At 42.0% G+C, this 21,603-nt stretch overlaps 1 protein-coding gene and 1 non-coding gene across 2 annotated transcripts; one reads left to right on the top strand and one right to left on the bottom strand.

The window, feature by feature from the left end:
• Nucleotides 1-11,012: 11,012 nt before the first annotated feature.
• On the top strand, nucleotides 11,013-12,243 carry LOC118100766 (urotensin-2 receptor). Its single transcript, XM_035146139.2, has one exon. It carries the CDS (start codon nucleotides 11,119-11,121, stop codon nucleotides 12,205-12,207), a length of 1,089 nt encoding a protein of 362 aa, XP_035002030.1. The 5' UTR covers nucleotides 11,013-11,118; the 3' UTR covers nucleotides 12,208-12,243.
• Nucleotides 12,244-21,145: 8,902 nt separating this feature from the next.
• trnar-ucu lies at nucleotides 21,146-21,237 on the bottom strand. The gene is given in 2 exon segments: nucleotides 21,146-21,181; nucleotides 21,201-21,237. It is a non-coding gene; the product is annotated as a tRNA-Arg (tRNA).
• Between the last annotated feature and the right edge of the window lie 366 nt (nucleotides 21,238-21,603).

The raw sequence follows: 21,603 nt of genomic DNA, 5'->3' as shown, positions 1-21,603 counted from the left end.
TGACCAAACTGTCAGAAACAGACACCATGAGGGAGGCATGAGGGCCCGACGACCTCTAGTGCATTGGCATTTGCCAGAGAACACTAGAATTTGCTTCACAGAGGAGAGCAGGTTCACACTGAGCACATGTGACAGGCGTGAAAGAGTCTGGAGAAGCTGTGGTGAACGTTATGCTACGTTATGTAGCATCATCCAGCATGACCGGTTTGGAGTTGGGTCAGTAATGGCCTGAGGCATATCCTTGGAGGATCGCACAGACCTCCCTGTTATAGCCAACGGTACCCTGACTGCTGTTAGGTACCGGGATTAAATCCTCAGAGAGATTGTCAGACCTCACGCTGGTGCAGTGGGCCCTGGGTTCTTCCTGGTGCAGGACAATGCCCAGCCTCATGTGGCCAGAGTGTGTAGGCAGTTCCTTGATGACAAGGGCATTGATGCCATTGACAGGCCCTCAAGTTCCCCTGACCTGAATTCAATCCCCCAGGACACCATCCACCAACTCATCAGGAGCATGCCCAGATGTTGTTGGGGGGGAATACAGGCACGTGGGGCCCATACAAAACATGGGCCGGAACATTAAGAGTTGCTGTGATAAAAGTCACGCAAGTTGGATCACCATGTGATTTAAGTTTTTCTTTTTGATTTTGGCTGTGGTTTTGAATGCAGCCCTCAATGGGTTAATGATTTTGGTTTTCATTGACTGTTCATTTTGTTCTAAACAAATTATAGAATGTACAGATCAATAAAGATTTTCAACTTGAAAAATCCGTTCATCAAGATCTCATGTGTGATTTAAGTGTTACCTTAATTTTTTGAGCAGTGTAGTTTGCACACTTGCTTCACTTACCGTGCCTGTAGATAAGTAAACAATGATACAACCTACTAAAACTGTCTTTAGACCAATGTATTTTTTACCATAAATCATGGCGTAAAAAAGATAAAAACCATCAAGACAACGAGAAAAATACAGTATTATAATCTTTTCCATCTCACCTCCTCAGATTTGCGACAGCACCGGAGCTGGCCACACACACAAGGGTTGATCTTCCTCAATTTTCCTGTTATCTCTAGGACATCCTTGTAGAAGCACAGGTTTTCTCCTTCAATCCTTGGTGAAAAAACAAACACATAGAAATTGGCTTAACCTAACCGTTTTAAACACATACTTCTCAACCTGCTGGTGCTTGCTACAATCTCCTTTGCACACATGCATATATGTAAATATTGAACAGTATATACTGCTACAACGTTCAGTAGAGTTGCCGGAATCTATTACAATTCTCTATGTGGGTTTGTAGCTGCAAACCACCAATTTCACACATTCCTTATCAAAATTAATAATATTTCCCTGCTCACTTAAACATGTTAGTATGTTCTCATTGCCATTGAGGGCAAGAGACATTTTTTCTTTTATTTAGTTATTTTGGTATTTCTTACCTTTCCTCAACAAGATTTGAGAGGTTAGTCACATCCAGGCCCAGGGTCACAGCAGTAACTTCGCAGGTCGGGTACGCCTCTCTGTAGAAAAACAGGACATTGAGGAGAGGAGAAGGTGGCTACTATTGATAGTAACATGCAAGTGCAGTGCATCCACACAAAATATAAACTTTATACAAGATGGAGGATGTGGAAGGAAACAGTTCAGTCCACTCACGTGAAATGGGCCTTTATTTCGTCTTCTGTCGCTGTTTTAGGAACCGGACGAATCAACAAGGTGTTTCTGGTCTGCAAAGTGAAAAACAGAAAGACACATCAGTGACATTTCCCCACAGGTCAGTGACATCAAATAAATGTGATTCACGACACTATAATCAGTCAATCGTTCTACTTTGAGTCATGCCCCTCCCCTCTACAAAATAAAATGTAAGTAGGTCGTTTTTTGCTTCACCCTGCTTAATAACATGCAGACATAACGTCCTAGGCAGAGGTAATTATTAGAAAATGTTATTTATGTTTTTAAGTCTCTCGATTCTATAAATGTAAGTATCAGTGAGATCCAGATCAAGTGTAGATAATCAGAACGTTCTAAATAATAACATCAAATCTTACAGTCTAGTCCTGAGTAGTCATAGACTCACCGTCTCTTTGCTTCTGTCTTTTACGTGAAGTGTGCGATATTGCATAACATCAAATGTCACGATCAAGAAGATCATTGCAAAAAGTATGTGCACCCATAACAGGACGGATCTAGAAGCAAACAGAGAAACATTTAGGTTTGAGCAAACCACAAAGATCCTCTGCAATACAAACCTTTACTCATATATCCTTATACATAATTTTTTTTATTTCATACTCTGATAGAGCAGTTACCCAGTTGGAAGATTCCCAATAGTTATCCTTCCGAAATTCCATGCATCGGCATCTGAAAGAGATAAACAGCACATTTTGAATAAATATGTGGTTGATACAAGAACGTGAAGAGAAAAATACAGGCAACCTAAGCCAGGGCTCAGTCCAAACCACCGACAATATAAAAGTCACAATCTAGAGACAAGACACTGATTAGGAAGTGGACACAGTTCAACCCCTCCATGTTGATTGCTTGATTTACTTGAAGCCACCAGGAACTATTTAGTAAATACACATCTGAATCAGTATACAACATATGTAAAGGAACTGTCATTAACAGACACTGGTTATTATTATCATTGTGTCATTTATCCTAGTGTAAACAGTTTGAGCTGTAATCAGAGACAGTGATTCCTAACCCACCATGTACGAATCCGATCCAGTTGAGAGGCAGTATGAATGCCATGGAGAACGTAGTCATGATCAACCCCACGAGAATCAGAGAACGCTCGAAGGATAAGTAGTAAACAGCATCCGGACCACATTTGGCTTCGATGTGTTTATCACTGTAACACACAGAGACACTGATTAGAGGAAGCCAACACATCTTGTATATGAATGATGATAAAACAGATGAGCCACAAGTTGAGAAACATTGATCAACAAAGGAGGAATCAAACCATAGTCACTCACGTCAATTTCATGGTGAAACAAATCCAAGAGAAGAATCCCTAAAGACAAAGACAGATATTTTGATCACACACAATAATATTGATAGCAGTGGTGTATAAAGTACTTAAAAGCCATACTTGAGTAAAAGTACAGATATCTTACCTGAAAGTGACTCCGGTAAAAGTAAAAGTCACCCGTAAGAAAATGACTTGAGTCAAAGTCTTAAAGTAGCTCATATTAAATGTATTTAAGTATCAAAAGTATCTGGTGTTGAAATGTACTTAAGTATCAAAAGTAAAAGTACCAAAATAAAAAATGCAAAATGCTTTTATAGTCTATACAGACACAAAACAACCCCAAATTGTTCTCTTCAGGATTTATTTCAACTGACTGAAAAAAAATTTGAAACACGCCGCCGGGCCATGCGCATCTCCCGAGGCAGGGGGCATGCGAGTGAGCGAGAGAGAGTTGCGCCGTGCGTAAAGGCGCGCGTTGCGCCAACCTCCACTGCTCAAGTAACGAGCCAGTTTTGAGAATATAAGGAGTAGAAAGTACAGAAATTTGTGTTCAAATGTATCGAGTAAAAGTAAAAAGTCGTCAGGAAAATAAATACTCAAGTCAAGTACAGATATGTGAAAAATCTACTTAAGACGGTAACGAAGTATTTGTACTTCGTTACTTCCCACCACAGATTGATAGCCGTCTGGCTAATTGTCTAGCAGTGTGTTTTCCCTTGGCCATGCATTGTTTGCCACAGAAGTTATAGCAAACACACAATTTTTGGGAAAAAATACCTGTTCAGCCTCAGTAGACCCAGATGGAGTGTTTCCATTGGCTTGTTCTACCTCCATGACCCTGAAACACAAAGTTCAATTGGTTTACAATACTTGTCATTGTGTCTACCACACGTAGCTCAAGCCTCATGTTTGTTGAGTTGTAAACTGACCGTTCGTTGTCTGCGACCATAGCTCTATGTCCATGGTCCCAAGACTTCCTGATGATGCAGAACAATAATAGCAGCAGCTGTAGATGACAAGAAAAGTCATGATAGCTCATTATAGCTGTCTCTTTCTATGACTTTCTTTATACTTGAAGATGTATTTATTGGTAAGAATAAAGACAAATTTCAGCCTCTGAAGACAGGACAGAATAAAAATACAAACAACTGGGATCACAGGACTTTATATTCATTTGATCAGAGCCTCATCAGAAGTAAGATACATACCAGAGCGCCACCAAAATTGAGCAAGAAAACGACCGGCACTCCTCCAAAGGGGATTCCACTGATAATGTTGCCATGTGAGTAGCAGGGGCCATTTTGTGGGATGAGAGGGTTATTATTGGTTGGCACCTGGCAAGTGGCATTTTGCGACCACTGTATGTGGGGCATCACTGGAGTGGAACCTGCTGTTCAATCAGAAGAACATATACACAGAGACAGGAAATAGGAGAAATGGTGAGAAATGACCTCCCAGAGCCAAAACTGCTCCAACCACTGTTCTTGAAGAAAAATATAATCTGTTGTTATTTTTCATCCATGAACTGTGTGACAGTTCTTTCCATTAAATGTGGGTCACAGAGTCCAAGGTGGAATCTCCAAATTGTTTACGTTGTCTAAGCACTGGTTAAAAGATGAAGCTCTGAAGATTGACTGGTTCATTAAAAGTAGACTTGTGAATTTGGTTTGAAGTAAGTCTGGAAATGCTCAGGGATATTCCTTCTACGACAATCCTATTATCTTTTAAAATCCTTTGACAAGTGTACACACAAGTGTACACACAATGTCTGTTATCCTCCATCAAAGTCAAGAAGCATCATCGAAGGCAACTGATCTAAGATCAAAGGCCTGATCATTTTTTTATTATATTTACGAAAAGGCAAAAATAGTCTTTACAATAAATTTGGGCCCATAAAAGGTCAATCTTACAGAACTAAACTCAGGCACCAACTGAAGAAAACTTAACGGCAGAAACTGGCTCCTCAACTGAGACACAGGGGAAACGTGTATATAGTGGCTGATCAGGCCATTCAAACACAAAGGGGGATAGACTAAGACATACTAACATTTAAACAAACAAAGTGCAAGGTCAACTAGAAAATGAGTGGGGCTATCTAATTAATTTATCTAATCAATTAGTTGGATTTCACTAATTTAGAAATCGATAGTCGGGTCTCTTTATAATAATAATAATAATAGCAATACACAGCACACCACGTGGCAATGCTTCCTGAGGTGAGGGGAAGTAAACCACCCAATGCAGCCCTTGTGTAGCTCATGTGACGAGTACACAGACTCTGATTACTTTTTTCAGGTTAATCCCACGTTTGTTTCTCACCTGTTCTGAGGATAGAGAAGAATGGTAAATGGTAAGTATTTATATAACGCTTTTCTAATCCTGATGACCACTCACAGCGCTTTACAGTACAGTTTTACACTATTCACACACACATTCATAGAGTGCATCTATGTGCAGCACTCTCTCTATGAGAAGGGTTCAAGCTCAGTATCTTGCCCAAGGATATTTCGGCATGCGACTGGAATCTAACCACTGACCTTTTGGTCAGAGGACGGCCACTCTAACACCTGAGTAAAGCCATATTAGGCAGATTGTTGGCGGCGGCCATAGCTTTACTGGCAGCTCCCAGGTAGACATGGCCGTCTAGGCGGGCAGGCAGGCAGTCCACAATGTGCTTCAGCAGCATGCACAGTTGAACTGATTGAGTCAGACACACACACCATTAAGAACCACACCATGGAAATGACTGGATATATGTCTTATGCATGAAAGTGAAACAGGGACATTGAGGTGTTTGGTCTGATATAATGGAGTAATCAAGAGAATGACGTGAGTTGAATGTGTACAGGTGCACGTTTGTGTCGAGCTAACTACTCACCAAAAGGCGCAATGATGGGACAAATGATGCTGTTAGCCATAACAACGGTGAATGTACAGAGGGTCCAGCCATACATGGCAGGCCCCGGGGCCTGTGTGTGTGTGTGTGTGTGTGTGTGTGTGTGTGTGTGTGTGTGTGTGTGTGTGTGTGTGTGTGTGTGTGTGTGTGTGTGTGTGTGTGTGTGTGTGTGTGTGTGTGCTGTTTGGGAGCACACACACACACATTTTCGTCCCCTCCTGGTATTTCACATCATGGCCTAAATTGATGATCAAAAAATGAACGTGAACGTGAGCTCTGGCTGGGGTGAACGTCGCTCATGTTCACGTTCATCATATGTAAACTGATTTGTTCAGTTCATCGTTCACAAAAATATGAACAGTGTTGTGCATGAACAGTGTTTATTCAACGCGTTCATGCACAACACTGCCGTAGACTGATAAAGACAGCTCCCCAAAAGAGAAACCAAAATGTCTTGATCGCTCCCTAGTGGCTGGCTGTGGTATAGCTCATAGAAGTTGGCTCCTCCATGTTAGGGAATTGGACATGGAGCAAACAAAAATGACAAAGTACATTTTTCTCAAAGATGGTTTCTGCTATTTTAGATCATTCTCATCACAGTAATGTATGCTTGATTAAATTATTTAATAAAAATTAGTTTTAGTTGTAAACGTCACGATTGACACCTGAAACTAACTCGCGGTTGGTCGAACGTGTGTATTACATATGTATTTGTAGGACATCCCCCTGATGACTACAGAAAACAAAACTAGTTTAATGCACATACTCTATCAGAAACCTTATGTTGTTTTTAATATCTGGCAGTCAAACACTGAGTGTACCCTGCATGATTAAACAGCAGTTATTTTTTCTACAGTCACTATAGTTCAGAGGAAGCACTTGAAGTGAAGTCATTTACTATTTTTAATTTCTCAATAGAAACTTAATTTTCTATTCATACAGCAAAACTTTTTTACATAATTACACAACTATCATTTACACCCCCTCACTCTCCTGCTCCTGGGTGTAACTTGCAGAATGTTATTTCCTTTTGCATCAGACTTCTCAAGATTATAAGGGCTGAAAATAGAGCAGTGCAAACCATCTCTGCTTAGAGACGGTCTTCTCATTCATGCAGATCGAGGTGACTTTGCATCGTCTTCCTCACCAGTAAAAATACCTGATATATTTCTACTTGGCTGACATTCTCTGGTCTGCACCCAGCTTCTCATTTGACTTTCCTTTATTCATTTGACCTGTCACCCTTATTCCTATAATTTGTGTGCCTTGTTCCATTCAAATCCTGCTTATTGTACATTCAGTCATTTGCATATTAAGTCCATACATGGCAAAAATGAACTCACATGATCTGTGCTTCAGCTGCAGTGACATGCTGTGTAAAATACAGTATACGTGCCCCACATTTGTGAGGCCGTGGGATCTACTTCCTGCACTGCAGGGTGTGGAGTTCGCTTTTATCATCAAAACTTGAAAGAAAGTGGGAAAAAACACTTCTGGATCCACCCCCTGATTCGGATCCACACCAGATTGTAATAGTTTCTTCCTTGACCCATACCACATCTTTCACTCAGGTTTTATGGAAATCCATACAGTACTTATTGCATAATCCCGATAACTAACATGTATAATATATACAAAACTGAATGAAATACAATATTAGGACTAATGAAGGGCGGATCATCCACAAACCAGTAGTTATTTAATAAAATGTATACCTTTTATAAAGAATTTCAAAAGTTTCATCTTGCTGTGGCATGTCTCCACCTTAACTGAAACCCCCCCTCACCTCCTATCTTAACACTCCTTAAGTCAGCTGGCAGTGATCAGCATAGTCGTGAGATACAGCATTTCCCACCTCTGTATATCCTTTATTTTGTCAACAGCCCTGCTTTACAACCGCTCAAAAGAATAAAATTATGTTTTCAATGAAAAGTCAATTTTGATATTCACACCTGTGCTCCACATTCACACTCACCATTATAATGGCCCTGCTCATCTGCAACAGCAGCATGTGAAGGACAGGGACTACTACTATGTAACACATCAAAAAGGGTCAGTCTTTTTTATTATCATATCATTTGTCTTTTCAACTTTAAGAATCTGACTTCAAGTGTTCCTGCGATGTGTTTACTATAACAGCCCACGGATGCTTGTTCAGTTTTATATTTGTCTCGTGGCATCTTATTCAGTCATCTGTCTAGGATGTGTGGTTGTGCGTGTGGAGGTTGTGACAAACAACGGAAAACACACACTAGAGACATATAGGGCTCATTGTCGTGATCCGAGCACACTTTGTTTTCCGCATCCACATTAGCTAGTTTAACTGTGGATGGCAGAACGTGTGTGGTTCTAAAGGGTTGAACTTTGTCTCAAAACAAATCATGGCTGTTAAGGCCACAAGATCCAAATTTCCCTTGGCTCAACCCAGCGACATGTAAGGAGGACGCCGCGCCAGAGTGACGGTCAAAGCAACATTAGTTTTATGAACAGAAAAATGCCATTGATTCTTGACACTGTCACTCTCATAGCAAATACGTCTGAATACACCTTATTTTAAAACATGGAGAGAAAAATGACAACTGCATCCATCTGAATATAGCAAAGACCCGGCAGATCCAGCTGTAATCTGATTGGCCCCTGAAGTGCCCCTGTCCTGTCAGTGTTCTTTTTTAAATAAACTAGTCACTTACTAACAATACTGACAATAAATATTACATTTGTTAGGAATTTATATATTCTAAGCTTTTTTGAAGAACAAAATCAGCTTGAACAAGGAACAACATTTTGAAGTGTGGCTTTGCTTAAAGCTATAGAGCTAAAAGTAAACAAGGGCTGACTTTAATGCGCACCTTGCTCGATCAGGAATTGTGTATGGATGTTGGACATGCACTATAATTGGCCCCTCTGTGTAAACTGTGGCCGCTTTATGGTCCTTAACTTAGATCAATCCTCGATCCGCCTCTGCGCCACACTCAACGCTGTGCTAGGTATAAACTAGGGCCCACAGTCTATACACAGGGTTTCACAGTTTGAACCCCTCTGCACTTCCAGTCGAACATCTCATTTTATTCTGACCCCAGTGCTGCTCTGATCAGCTGAAACAAAAACTGTGACTGATACTCAGTCCGTCTCTGAGCAAAGAGCCAGAGAGTCTTTTTTAGCTTTGAGGATGGATGGTAGGGTATCGTAGCCAGACTCAGAGATCAATCACCCGTGGATGGATGAGGCTGAGAACAGCTATGCAGTCTGGGAAAGATTATTGGCTCACGATCGCTGGCTCAGAACATACATATCGATTTCAGAGGAGAGGAAGGGCTGCAAGAGGGCAGAGTCCAACACTGAAATATCCATGGGACAATACGAGGACTTAATGGATAATGCTGGGGACATAATGTTGGTGCTGTCTGTTTGTCAACACTAAAAGAACATACAGTATGTGCCTGCTTCTGTGTTTCGCTTCCCAATAGGCTGAGTCGATGGAGTGAAATTAATCTTGGCAACAAATAACTCATCTGATTGCAAAGTGGCTGGTGTTTTATTTCTAACACAAGAGTTTTGTCCTTGAAGTTAGGTCAAAATTAACTTGTTGAAGTTCCAGCATCAATAAATGTTTGTGCAGAAGAAGAGAGAGCAAATTCCACAAATGTCTGTATGTGTATCGTATCGGCTTCACACTTGGCATGTGTATTGTTAATGGCCCGGGGAAGTGCAGTGTTGAGTTTGGTACGATTTGGACATTCGATATGTTCAATATTAATAAAAATTGAATAAACAGGTGACACGCACACTGTAGCAGCCAGTGGGGGTGGGGCGGTGTGACTTCAGTCTGTGGACCAAGTTGAACGTGTCTTGTTCTACTTGTTCTCCGTCCTCTGATAAACTACAGCAGTGGTTTGCAACTGGCTCAAACCACAGGTCAAATTCGCTGCCAGATCAATTTAGATAATTTGATCATTTTTATTTCACAATATCTGCCTGACACAGACATTAACAGGTGCCATGGGTGCTGCATCTCCATCATGGCATCAACATTTAAAAAATGACTTCCTCTTTATAAATTTCTCTTCAAAGTAGAATCACAACATACATTTTGTTGCTGCAATGCTTCACATCAACCTGAAGTTATGAACTTTGTTCTGAAGATTGTATGGATTGTTAACAGACCTCTGAAATAGCTGCCATGTAATGTATAAAAAAACCCACCAGTTTAGTAAATCATTCAAACTTATATATAATCCACACAAGATAACAGTAATAAAGCAAATTCAATTAGATTTTATAAAAAACACTGACTTTACAATCTTCACTGCAGATAAACATGGTAGGATGAACACAAAGTTTTCTAACTTCCCTCTGCTCCATAGACTATAAAAAGCTCTGCACACAACGTCCAGCACACGAACAATAAAAAGTGACAGTATATTGTAGAACTGTTTGAGGAGGACTCACTGATGACAAAGAATAATTCTGAAGTAGTTCCAGAGCATCAACACAGGACAAGAGAAAAGGCAGGTTTAGAACAGGCGCTGCGCTAGTAATTATGAATTCATCATTGAATTATTTAAACTCCACAACAGTCATAGAAGTGTTTGATTCTAAAGATCCAGCTCGTTTGGATTGGATCCGTGGTACTGGATCTGAAGCTTTCACTGTGTGGTCAGAGCCAGAGGGAAGATTACTCGTCTGCGCTGATTCGACTCATCCTCATTAGTCTCATTTGCAGCGAGAACGTGACACATTGGACATTAATTGGGAGATAAAAATACATTTTTTCAAATCATTTATGCAGCAAGTCTGTGCGTAAAACTCACTCTATATGTGGCTTTAACAAACTGCTTCTTAATTGATTTTGAAGATGTAGCCTTGTTTCAGATGCAGCTCTCAGGTGTATGATCAGCAAACTTTTAATAAAACATTGGAATCTGTCATGATTTCTGCGTAAAAGCGCGTCAGCTTCCCTCTCCTTTTTTTCTCCTCTGGGCCATGGGTCGTGTTTCCTCCTATGAATGAACAATAGTTGCACACACATGAAACATCTTACACATGTTTGATGTAAAGGTCTCTCCGGTGTGAGTGTTACAGTGGTGACGTCAGGAGCACAGAGCCGCGGGCAGCGCGCTCAGAGGCGGAGGACGAGACAACCTGTGCCGGTGCGCGTCTCTCCAAACTTCACCGGCACTGTCCAGGAGCGCGGAGCCCAAACAAAAACACCGGGAGAGGGGGATCATCGTCCGGGGGCGAGCGATGAATAACAAGTCCCTCAACACGAGTCAGCCGCGGGTGGGTGGCAGCGGCGGCGGCTCCGGGACTGTGGACCATGAACTCGCCATCACCTCCACTTTCGGGACGCTTCTCTCCTTCGTCTATATAATCGGAGTGTCGGGGAACGTGTACACGCTGGTGGTGATGTGCCACTCGATCCGCTTCGCCACTTCCATGTACATCTCCATCATCAACCTGGCCCTGGCGGACCTGCTCTACCTCTCCACCATCCCCTTCGTGGTGTCCACGTACTTCCTCAAGGACTGGTACTTCGGGGACGTGGGCTGCCGCATCCTGCTCAGCCTGGACCTACTCACCATGCACGCCAGCATCTTCACGCTCACCGTCATGTGCACGGAGCGCTACCTGGCCGTGATCAAGCCGCTGGACACGGTGAGGCGCTCCAAGAGTTACCGCAAGACTCTGGCGTGGGGCGTGTGGCTGCTCTCGCTGGTGCTCACCGTGCCCATGATGGTCATGGTGACACAGACCACCAAGAACACGCCGGACGGGGGCATGAAGAGGATGTGCGCGCCGACCTGGGCGCCCCTGGCGTACAAGGTGTATGTGACGGTCCTGTTTGGCACCAGCATCATGGCACCGGGGCTCATCATCGGTTACCTGTACGTCAAGTTGGCGCGCACTTACTTGGAGTCCCAGCGCAACTCTGTGATCAGCAGAGGCAGCAAGCGCTCGCCCAAACAGAAGGTGCTGATCATGATCTTCACCATCGTGCTGGTGTTCTGGGCGTGTTTCCTGCCCTTCTGGATCTGGCAGCTGCTGCCTCTGTACCACACCAAGCCGCTGAGACTGGCCTCGCAGACCCACACCTGCATCAACTACCTGGTGGCGAGCCTCACCTACTCCAACAGCTGCATCAACCCGTTCCTCTACACGCTGCTCACCAAGAACTACAGGGAGTACCTGAAGAACCGGCACCGGAGCTTTTACAGGTACACGTCCTCCTTCAAGCAGCGGCCGCCCAGCCTCTACTCGTGGGGCAAGTCTGCGTCCTCCAGCAACCAGTTTGAGTTCAACTCCGAGACGCTGGCCATGGGGACATTGAAGTGACGTGTGAGTCCCGTGGAAGAGAGGAGGAAGCTTTAATAAGCAGCAATAGGTAAGTGTCGGTGATAACCTCTCCGTTACGCACAGTTACACCGCGCGTAAAAAGTTCTCACGGTTCATTAGTCAGTGTGGATTCTTTTCAAACTTTCTGGTTAATAAAGTATTTTAGAGATAAATGTATTGTTACTCAATCCACTCCTGACCGTTTCCACCCTGAGGCCCATTAACACCTCTCTCTGCTGAGTGTTGGATCTGAGGCCTGATCACACTGACCCAGTTAAACACAGACGTGATTTATAACGGAAGATATATGTTACACATTACTGAAGGGTGTTATAAAAAAGCACACTTTACAGCAGCACCTTGTTTTTGAAAGAAAACTTTTCCTTCTTTGGAAAGTTTCACTTCTGTTGATTTGAGCATGGCCGGATTAACTTTCTTGGGGGCCAGCTGGGGCCCTACATTTTAATACACCTTGTTAAAGGTCCTACACAGAACTTTTCATTTTCGTTGATTTGGGCGCCTCTGTTGACAAAAGTGGAAGTGTTTCCACTATCACCTGCTGCACACAAGAGGCCGTTTATCTGCCAAAATAATCCTGAAGTGTGAGGGGGTTTACAAAATAATCTTAATGATACATATTGAGTCGGTGCCGCCCCGATTATTGACTATATTTGGCTGCAACAGAAACCCGCAATAACGAGAGAGAGCGAGCGAGCTGACCGGGAAGTGTCACCAACCGGATTTTGCATACTTGTACTGTGTGTACTGTCTGTACTGTGCGTACTGTGTGTACTGTCTGTACTGTGCGTACTGTGTGTACTGTCTGTACTGTGTGTACTGTGTGTACTAACAATACATTTCCAACTCACCTCCAGCTCGAGCTGCCAAATGTGTACGCTTTCTCAGCCATAACTACCTTTATAGTTTTGTTTCCCGTTGCAAGACAGAACACGTGACGTCGGCCCTCCTCCATGTTTGTTTTTCTTCTGAAGTCATGTTCAATCACGCAGGTCTTCCACACTCCAGTTAAGAATGTGGCAGTAATGCACCTAAAAGTCGTTTGCCAACCGCCATGAAGAAGAAGAAGAAGAAGAAGAAGAAGAAGAAGAAGAAGAAGAAGACATCGAGTGTCTCTGAGATTTCAATTCTCTGGAATCGCCACTATGAAATCCTTTCCTACAAAGTGTGCGGTCAAGTGTGTGTGATACGAAGTGAGTAAGTGCCAGGGCCTGAGTGTCTTTTAGGGCTGTCACTTTTAATTAAATATACAGTCTAGAAGCACATCAGACCATCTGAAGCAGTTTCTATCTTGATCCAGCAGAGGGCGATCACTGTCAGTTTAACCTATTAGTAAAGTAAGACCATAACGTTACATTGTTTTGCTTTAAAATGGAAGACACCAGCAAACAAAGCTGCAACAAAGCAGAACAATCATGACACCAGAGCATCTGAGAAGCGACGTGTGGAAGTGTGTCAAAGATGTCAAAGTAACGATCATACTTGAGGCTGTTTGTCGTCTTCGTACCATGCGACTGGTTTATAACAAATCTGTGGGCCCACCTGTTAGCAGCAGAAGAGGAGGCACAGCAGACAAGTGGAGCTACGTCAAGTGTTCAAACTTGTGTGACTACAAACAAATCGTGTGACATGTCAAATTCGTTCAATCAAGATTTTTGGAAAACCGGACAGCCCTCGTGTCTTCTGTTTTATATCCAACAATCGTTGTCTTTGCAGTTCAGTTTTTGTTTGATTGAAGGCAACGTCACTGGGGACTGTGATTTGGTGTAAATCTCCAGCACTTAACTTTTTCTGTCTAGATAGATACAACTCTAGCAATCCAATAAAACTGCAGGTGTGAACTGTAATCACAGATTTGTAGTTCACTTGAATGTTAATACTAATAGATGCTACTAATAATCATAATCATAATCATAATCTTTATCATAATCATAATACGGGGATGGAGTGTGGTGGTGGAGCAAGTCGGTGAGGTAGAATGGGGCCTGGTTATGGAGGGCTTTGTGATTGAGGAGAAGGACTTTGTATTGGATGTGTTGTGGGATCGGGAGCCAGTGGAGATAGATGCCATTCCCCCCCCCAAACATCTTGTGACCTCTGACAGTTTAAAAGCAGGTGTTCAATTGTTTCCTCTTTGTCACTGCCTTCAGTTGGACACAGCGTTGCCAGATGGGAAATGTTGAATTATCGTACCAGAAGCTTAAAATGATCACATTTTGAAGGAAATGATCATCAATGACCAGAGTATGGATGGGATGCTCAATACAGACGTTTCATAGCAGCGTCGAGACTCTGAATCACAGTTGTCTTGATGCTTTGGTTCTTCACACCGTACGTATGAGCTGTGGGTACGATTCTTGAAAGTCACTGAGAAGTCGAATGTACCTTGCATGTCAGCAAACCATTGCATGATTATTTTGGCACTACTGATCGTACATCATACAGAGGGCAAAATTATAGTACAAATATGATAATTATCGTACATTTGGCAACACTGGTTGGACACTTTTTAGTGTCCAACCAGTGCTCTCTTGCACTTTATCCGTTGTGCACCAAGATCATATTGTATTCACATGTATGCATCTTATGGTGAAATTCACTCATTTATATTTACTTACTTATCATTACATATTATATCATATTTACACACACACACACACACACACGCATATATAAATGTCTACCTTATCCTGACTATCTACTGCAAGTGAACAAGTGAATCAGCTTTATTTGACAACACTTACTCGGACCGCTTGTCTACCAACAGAAACTAGCCATGTTATATCTCTTTTATTTTCAGGAATATTACAACATATATTGTTAGTTCATACTTGGCAATCAGAGGGATCCAAGTGTTTCTGGGGGGAAGTTTCACTGTACAAGATGTTATACAGAGCTTGAGGTAGATCTTTTTGGAAGACATCTCATCTTTAGATTTGTTTTAAAATCCATTTTAAAATCCCTGTTTATTAGTTTGTTGTACGGTACCGACCGTCAATCAGGGAGAGCACAAATTTTCCCAGGAGTTCCAAATAGCCTTGTCTGTGTAGCAGTTATTCTGTGATAAGATGAATTGATAATATGCACAAGTTAAATTCAAAATGATAAATGCAATAGGTGCCTAGTTGGATCCAGCTTCTTCTTGGGGGTTTAAAGAGGGTGTGTGTCGAAATTAAGTTCTAACATCTTTAATATTTCCCCAAATAATATGTGTACATGATGGTAAATGATCTGTGTTTCTATAGCACTTTACTAGTCCACTCAAAGCGCTTTACATTGCAGGTTATTGCCATTCGCCCATCCACACACACATTGATACAGGGCATTATGGGCAGCACAATCTGTGTTCAAGAAGACATTTGCATTTATTAAATTATCACAAATGAAATGACAACGGCAACAAATTTGATTGGGGCCCACAGCTCCTCTGGGTCTCATCCATGAACTGTTTGTCGAAACAGATTTCAGAGATGAAAGAGAATTTGTGGCATTCACCAGTTTTTCATATTCTGAATTTTGCATGCAAATTTCACAGCTGAACTCACCGGTGGGTCCAGACCTGTCATACAAGTCATGCACAGAAAGTTTGCCTTTTCTCAACAGGGCAAAAAACCTTCGGTGTAACTTTTCTGCAACAAAATGTGTAAAAAACAACTACACCTGTGTTATGAATTTCGTTAAGTTGTGTATTGACGCCAACCATAACGTTTCAAGGAATCTTTAAACCTAGAAATCTGTGGTTTAATCAAGGAGATTGTCCTTTATATTTGGTCATATCTCCTTTGGGCATTCATCAGGGTTGTGGTACTGTACTCAGGGTTGTGGTTGTGGGAATACTAACCATAAAAGTAATCACATTACTCTATGTCATATTTTACATAACAACACGTTACACTTGGTGAATCTGATTCAAATAAGCAAAAAGAAAAAAAGTGAAGAGAGGCCTGGGATAACATTATGAAAATGATCTTGTTCCACTGCCAAGTTTCCCTAAAGTTCCAGTGCAAGCATACTCCCTTTGCTGGTGTGCTAGAAGTTTGTGTATTTACCCTCACGTCACTGATTAATGCTCAAAATAATCTATTATCTTTAGCTGTCCCATGGTGAGTGAAGCCAGATTGTGACTGAATTTAGCTCTGAGGGGCTGACGAGAGCCCACAGCCGCACCTCAGAGGCGTTCTCTGGCCAGAAACAACAACCAAAAACACACAGTCCACCTGCATGGCCAATCACTTTCACTGGATTTGCATGCCTCCTCCCACAGAGGCAAACACACTTCTGTCATTGTAGCACTCTCAGTGCCAAAAACACGCCCACAGCACAGATGGCAAACTTCCAACTAGGCTGTGGACGACCTGTTTACGAGACTAAACTGTGTCCTGCTTACCTGAATGAGGATGATGTCACTGTTGGAAAGTTGGAGCTCCCTCAGTCACTCAACTCAGTGATTAGGTTTTTTTAGCATCCAAAAAGACTTCATCTTGAGGATGAAAAGGAGAAGGTGACAGTCCCGTCTGTTCAGGATGTTCCTTTTGGCAGGTATCTTAATGAGTGATTTAATGTATGCCTCATGTTTTATGGAGCGCTCATGACTCTTTAATTAAGATAGCTGCTAGCAGTGAAAGGAAGCTCTTTTACTTTAATCTGACTTAATAAAGTATCAGCTTGCACAGCCATCTGCTGCAAACATTCTCTGCCCTCTTTACATTCACCAGGCAGCGGTACGAAAGCCAGCTGTGTGTATGCAGCGACATGGATGGTAATAATGTGCCGCGCTCCTCAAACACACACACAGGCAGGAAAATGTCCTCAATGTCCGATTTATTCTAATTATGATCTGAATGATGTCTGGAGCTGACATTTTCAAACACTCCCAGGTGGGGTTGTACACTAAGTGTGTGTTTGCATGTCAAATGAAACAAACTCATACATAAAATGATTGCAGCGAATCCCCTCGGTGCTTCACAGACACTGTTACAGCACAGATGTGGAAAATATGGCCTCTACTTTTCTCTTTCTTGCTTCTTTACACACTGTCTGACAAGTCTTTGCAGCATTTCCATAATGCAAGTTCCAGACACACTCTGGTCTGTGTGGGACTTATCGACAATGGCTGAATGCATTCAAGATTCATGAGAAACCCGGGGGGGATTTGTTGATTTCCGTCATGATCTGCTCCCCGTGTTCCTCTCAGCCCCCTGGTCTCTTACCTTCATCTCTTTAAAACCTGCCATTCTCCATTAATCCACAAGATGTCCCCGTACTTTTTCCTGTTTTCTGCAGGCTGTATATAAAAATGGACGTAGACTCTGTTTCCAGAAAGTGAAGCCAATGCAGAAGTGCCTGAAATCTGAATTCTCTGGAATGACCAGCAGAGGGCGATTTGACTGGTTTTAAAAGAAGTCAGTTTTGAAAGACGTCTAGGAGAAAATTACCCTACATCTCGCTTGATTTAAGTCGCAAGTTTCAAATCTTTAATACAGCACGTTCAGTTTTTAAATAATGGTCCCATTTAGAGTAAACTAGGTGAGGGGCGTGGATACTGTGTGATTGACAGCTAGTACCCTTCAATGGATGCATGTCCCAGGTGTGTGTGGGCGTGCTGTGTCCTTGACCTCTCTGTCAGGCTCCACCCTTCGCTCTTCCAAACATGGTTACTTGTGGTTTCAAAAATCCAACACGGCACTGGAAAAAATGTCAGACTCAACGTTTTGAAATGGCAGGTCACAAACCAATGGGTAACATCGCAGTCAGTTGCCCCTTGGTACAAGCTGCCTCATCCTCTCAGTTTCCTATGGTCCCTAGTTCTTTGTCTGTCTATCTGCTTGTGTCTCCTCATGTGTCCCAGCTTTTGGCCCCTAAACTTGAAATGTATGACGTTAACAAATACATGATATAATCATTTACTGTCCAAGATTTTTGTGATTGAACCATCCTCCATGGCTCCAGTTCAGTGGTTTACAGCTGTGTGACTGCTTATAATGGCAGAAACCTTCCATGGTTTCATTAAATAGGGATTAGTGCAGAAAGCAGCATCTGACTCCTCACTTGTGGACAGTGGTACGTAATTTGACCATTACAATAACAGTGGTAATCAGTCACCCAACAAATAAAACAGCTCATATCATGATGAGAGTGAGACAACATGGCTGTTTTTTTTCTTCAGATTATCTCCATAATTACCCAGAATGCAGGGACGGTGTAAGATATGGGTGACATGGACATTGGGCACCTTGTTGAGGGGGCAGCACGGAGTACACGCACCAACAAAGTAGAAAAAAATCCTGCATGTGTCATTCTCTTAAAGGGATAGTTCACTCAAAAATGAAAATTCACTCATCATCTACTCAACACTATGCCGATGGAGGGGTGGGTGAAGTGTTTGAGACCACAAAACACTTTTGGAGTCTCAGGGGTAAACAGCGTTGCAGGCAAATCCAATACAATTGAAGTAAATGGTGACAACTTAAATGCCTCTATGCTGCTCCTGTGGTGTCATCCAAGTGTTCTACAAGAGGGTCAGGGATTAGCAAAGAGTCAATAGCTTTCCAATCGCATACATTTAAATGATCTTTGTGAGATTGGTTTTAGTGCCGCAGTGTGTGTCTGAGATTATGAGATTATGAGACCATTTTCTAAATTAAAGCGGGTCGTAAACGATTGCAGCAAAACATGTCTTTTACTGTTTGGACCTTAAAGAATCCACTAACCTTGTTGATCAATATGTGACACAAGCCGTACAAAGTGACTGTGTGCATCTTTACAGTGAACAGAGAATTTGCTTTGAAGATCAAAGAAGATTACTTGCTCCTTAAATTGGAACACTACCCTCCATCTTCATGTTTCTGCTCATTATCTGAGGAGAGATGCTGTGCTGTAGGCACTTCTTGCCAGTACCTTTGCAGTGGATGTGATGTAACTACACTTAATGCTTTGTTAGCTCCTCCAAATCATGTCTCTGGATCTCAATTAACTCCCATATCAGGCAACATTTGAAACATGGTTCAAGTCAAATCACTAATGCGATCATTGACCTTTGGAACCACGTTTTCTAACATGGAGACTATGTCATGGATAGTTTTTATCTAGCTTTATATGAATGTACATCTTTGTAAGTCACCAAAAATGTGACTTTAAAAACTGCTTGAATTCTCCTTCAACATTAATTTAGTATGTCACTGGGACACAAAGGGGGCATGAAGAAACATTTGTCGCACTGTGTAGTCGGGGGCTATTGCCATGGTCTATAATAACAGGGGTTGCAGCTGCCCACAGATCTGCATGCTCTTTCCACTCGTGATATGGCTTTGTCCTGATAGTTTCAGGTTGTTTCTGCCGAAGAGATGAGTGTCTGCCAGCTGGGCAACGACACACTTTCACCAGACTCTGCAAATGGACTGTTACTTTGACTTCTCATAGTTTTTAGTGTGGGTTCAGTCCCAAATTGCCATTTGTCAGTGACCAGTCTTTGAGGTAAGAAGGAGTCTCTCTATCCTATCGTGAGATTCTGAAGCGAATGATGAAGTCTAGGTCAAGAAAAGATCCTTGGTTCTCTGAAATATGAGTGAAGTATCTCACTGGACCAACCACATTGCCTGGAGCAAGGAGTGCGTGCTTACTTAAGAAGAAGAGATAATGTCATGCAATTATAACAAAAGGAAGTCCTTCCTTTAGAGAGCTGACACCTCGTTGGTCTGCAAAGTGTAAAATGGCTTCTGGGAGAAAGTGCAACGGTAAAAATACCTACTTGTGTAACAGAGAAACAGGGTTTATTTCTTAAAATTAAGTCCCTGTATGTCTACTAACATCTACCTGTTTACTAACATGTTCCTGAAAGCAACTAGATGATTAATTATATTAATACTTCAAACATCTTTATGCGCCTAATCATTTGAACAGCATTCACAGCATTACCCAATAAATATAATTATGTGCTAACAAAAATTAATGCAGACTTGATGTTCCCTGGGATAGATTTTTACAACAGGTTTCATAATGATGCTCAACAGTTTTGCTATTGTGGTGAAATGAATGTAAGCCAGTGGCTGCCTGGAAACAAATCAAAAGAAAAATCCATTTATATTCCTGAAATATAGCAGCATGGTCTGCATATAGATTCTATGCAAATTATGTAAACTAGCTAAAACATGCACAGCAACCACTGGTAAGGTCTTTATATGGAAATATCTGGTGCTATTTTAAAGCAGTTTGCATGATGGAGCTTCCTGAATTTAACCACATCTACTCTAAAGGCTCCTTTATGTTGCCTTTACGCACAATAAGAGATTTGTCTGTTTCAAACTATGGAACAGTCACTGCCCACATACTTCCATGAGTATCTTAAGTTGGCACGGTTAAGCCATAAATCCACTCAAGGGCAGTGAAGAGTCGAGAGTTTCTGACCACAACAAACATGGTGTGGTGGTAAGGGGATGCCATGAGCCATAGGCTGCCGGACACAGCATGCCAGGATCATTCTGCACCTTCTCAGGTGTATAAAGGAGCTAGCCGCCAGCTGTGGCCAAGCACATCCAACGACCCTTGAGCTGCCCAAATGTCCACTCACAGCGCGTGGGATTTATGATTCTGTGTTGTACAGCAAGATAAATATGAACACATCGTAAGGTTCAAACCTAAGAAAGTATGAGGCAGTTATGAGAATGGAGAAGGTGCTTTGTTCTGTGAAGAAGTGTGGAAGATAAGAAAGCTCAGTGACTTCTTGACAGGTTTGATCAATTACGCAGTTCCTCAACTGTCTGGCTCACAAAAGGAACTTTTCTATTAGACAGAAGCAATCAACATGGATTATATGGATTTATTTAACTTGATCTAAACATTAGTCTGGATATTGAAATGCTGAAAGTGCAGAGACATTTAATATCCAGACCTAATTAAATCAGTCCATATAATCTAAAGAGTACAACTCTGGAGGGACTCGAACCCACAACCTTTGAATTACTTGCTTAATTGTTGTCTAGAAGTCCAATGCGCTATCCATTGCGCCACAGAGCCACACATCTAACTATTATGAGTCTGTTTTCATAGTGTGTACACATTGTACAACATGTCTGTGTACTGATGACTGGCCGATTGGTCAACCTGGCAGATTTCATGGTCTCTAATGTTTGAGTTGAATGTGGGAATAACTTGATGTGTGTAAATTACTTTTTCAGTGTGACTGAAATCACAGAAACTGCGAAAGTTGGACAGTTTGAGCTGAGAGTGAACTGATGTATAAAATTGACTCTGGCGGGAATCGAACACACAACCTTTGAATCCTTGGGAGAAGGCTATTGTCTAAAATTTCACATATAACTCCATTGAGTATACTGTGTACACAGTGAAGACCATGTACACAGTCAATCTTGTCAGTTTTCA

The sequence above is a fragment of the Hippoglossus stenolepis genome, chromosome 21 (genome assembly GCF_022539355.2).
Source record: "Hippoglossus stenolepis isolate QCI-W04-F060 chromosome 21, HSTE1.2, whole genome shotgun sequence".
Lineage (NCBI taxonomy): Eukaryota > Metazoa > Chordata > Actinopteri > Pleuronectiformes > Pleuronectidae > Hippoglossus > Hippoglossus stenolepis.
The sequence above is the reverse complement of the archived record's forward strand: the minus strand, read 5'-3'. Positions and strand labels throughout refer to the sequence as shown.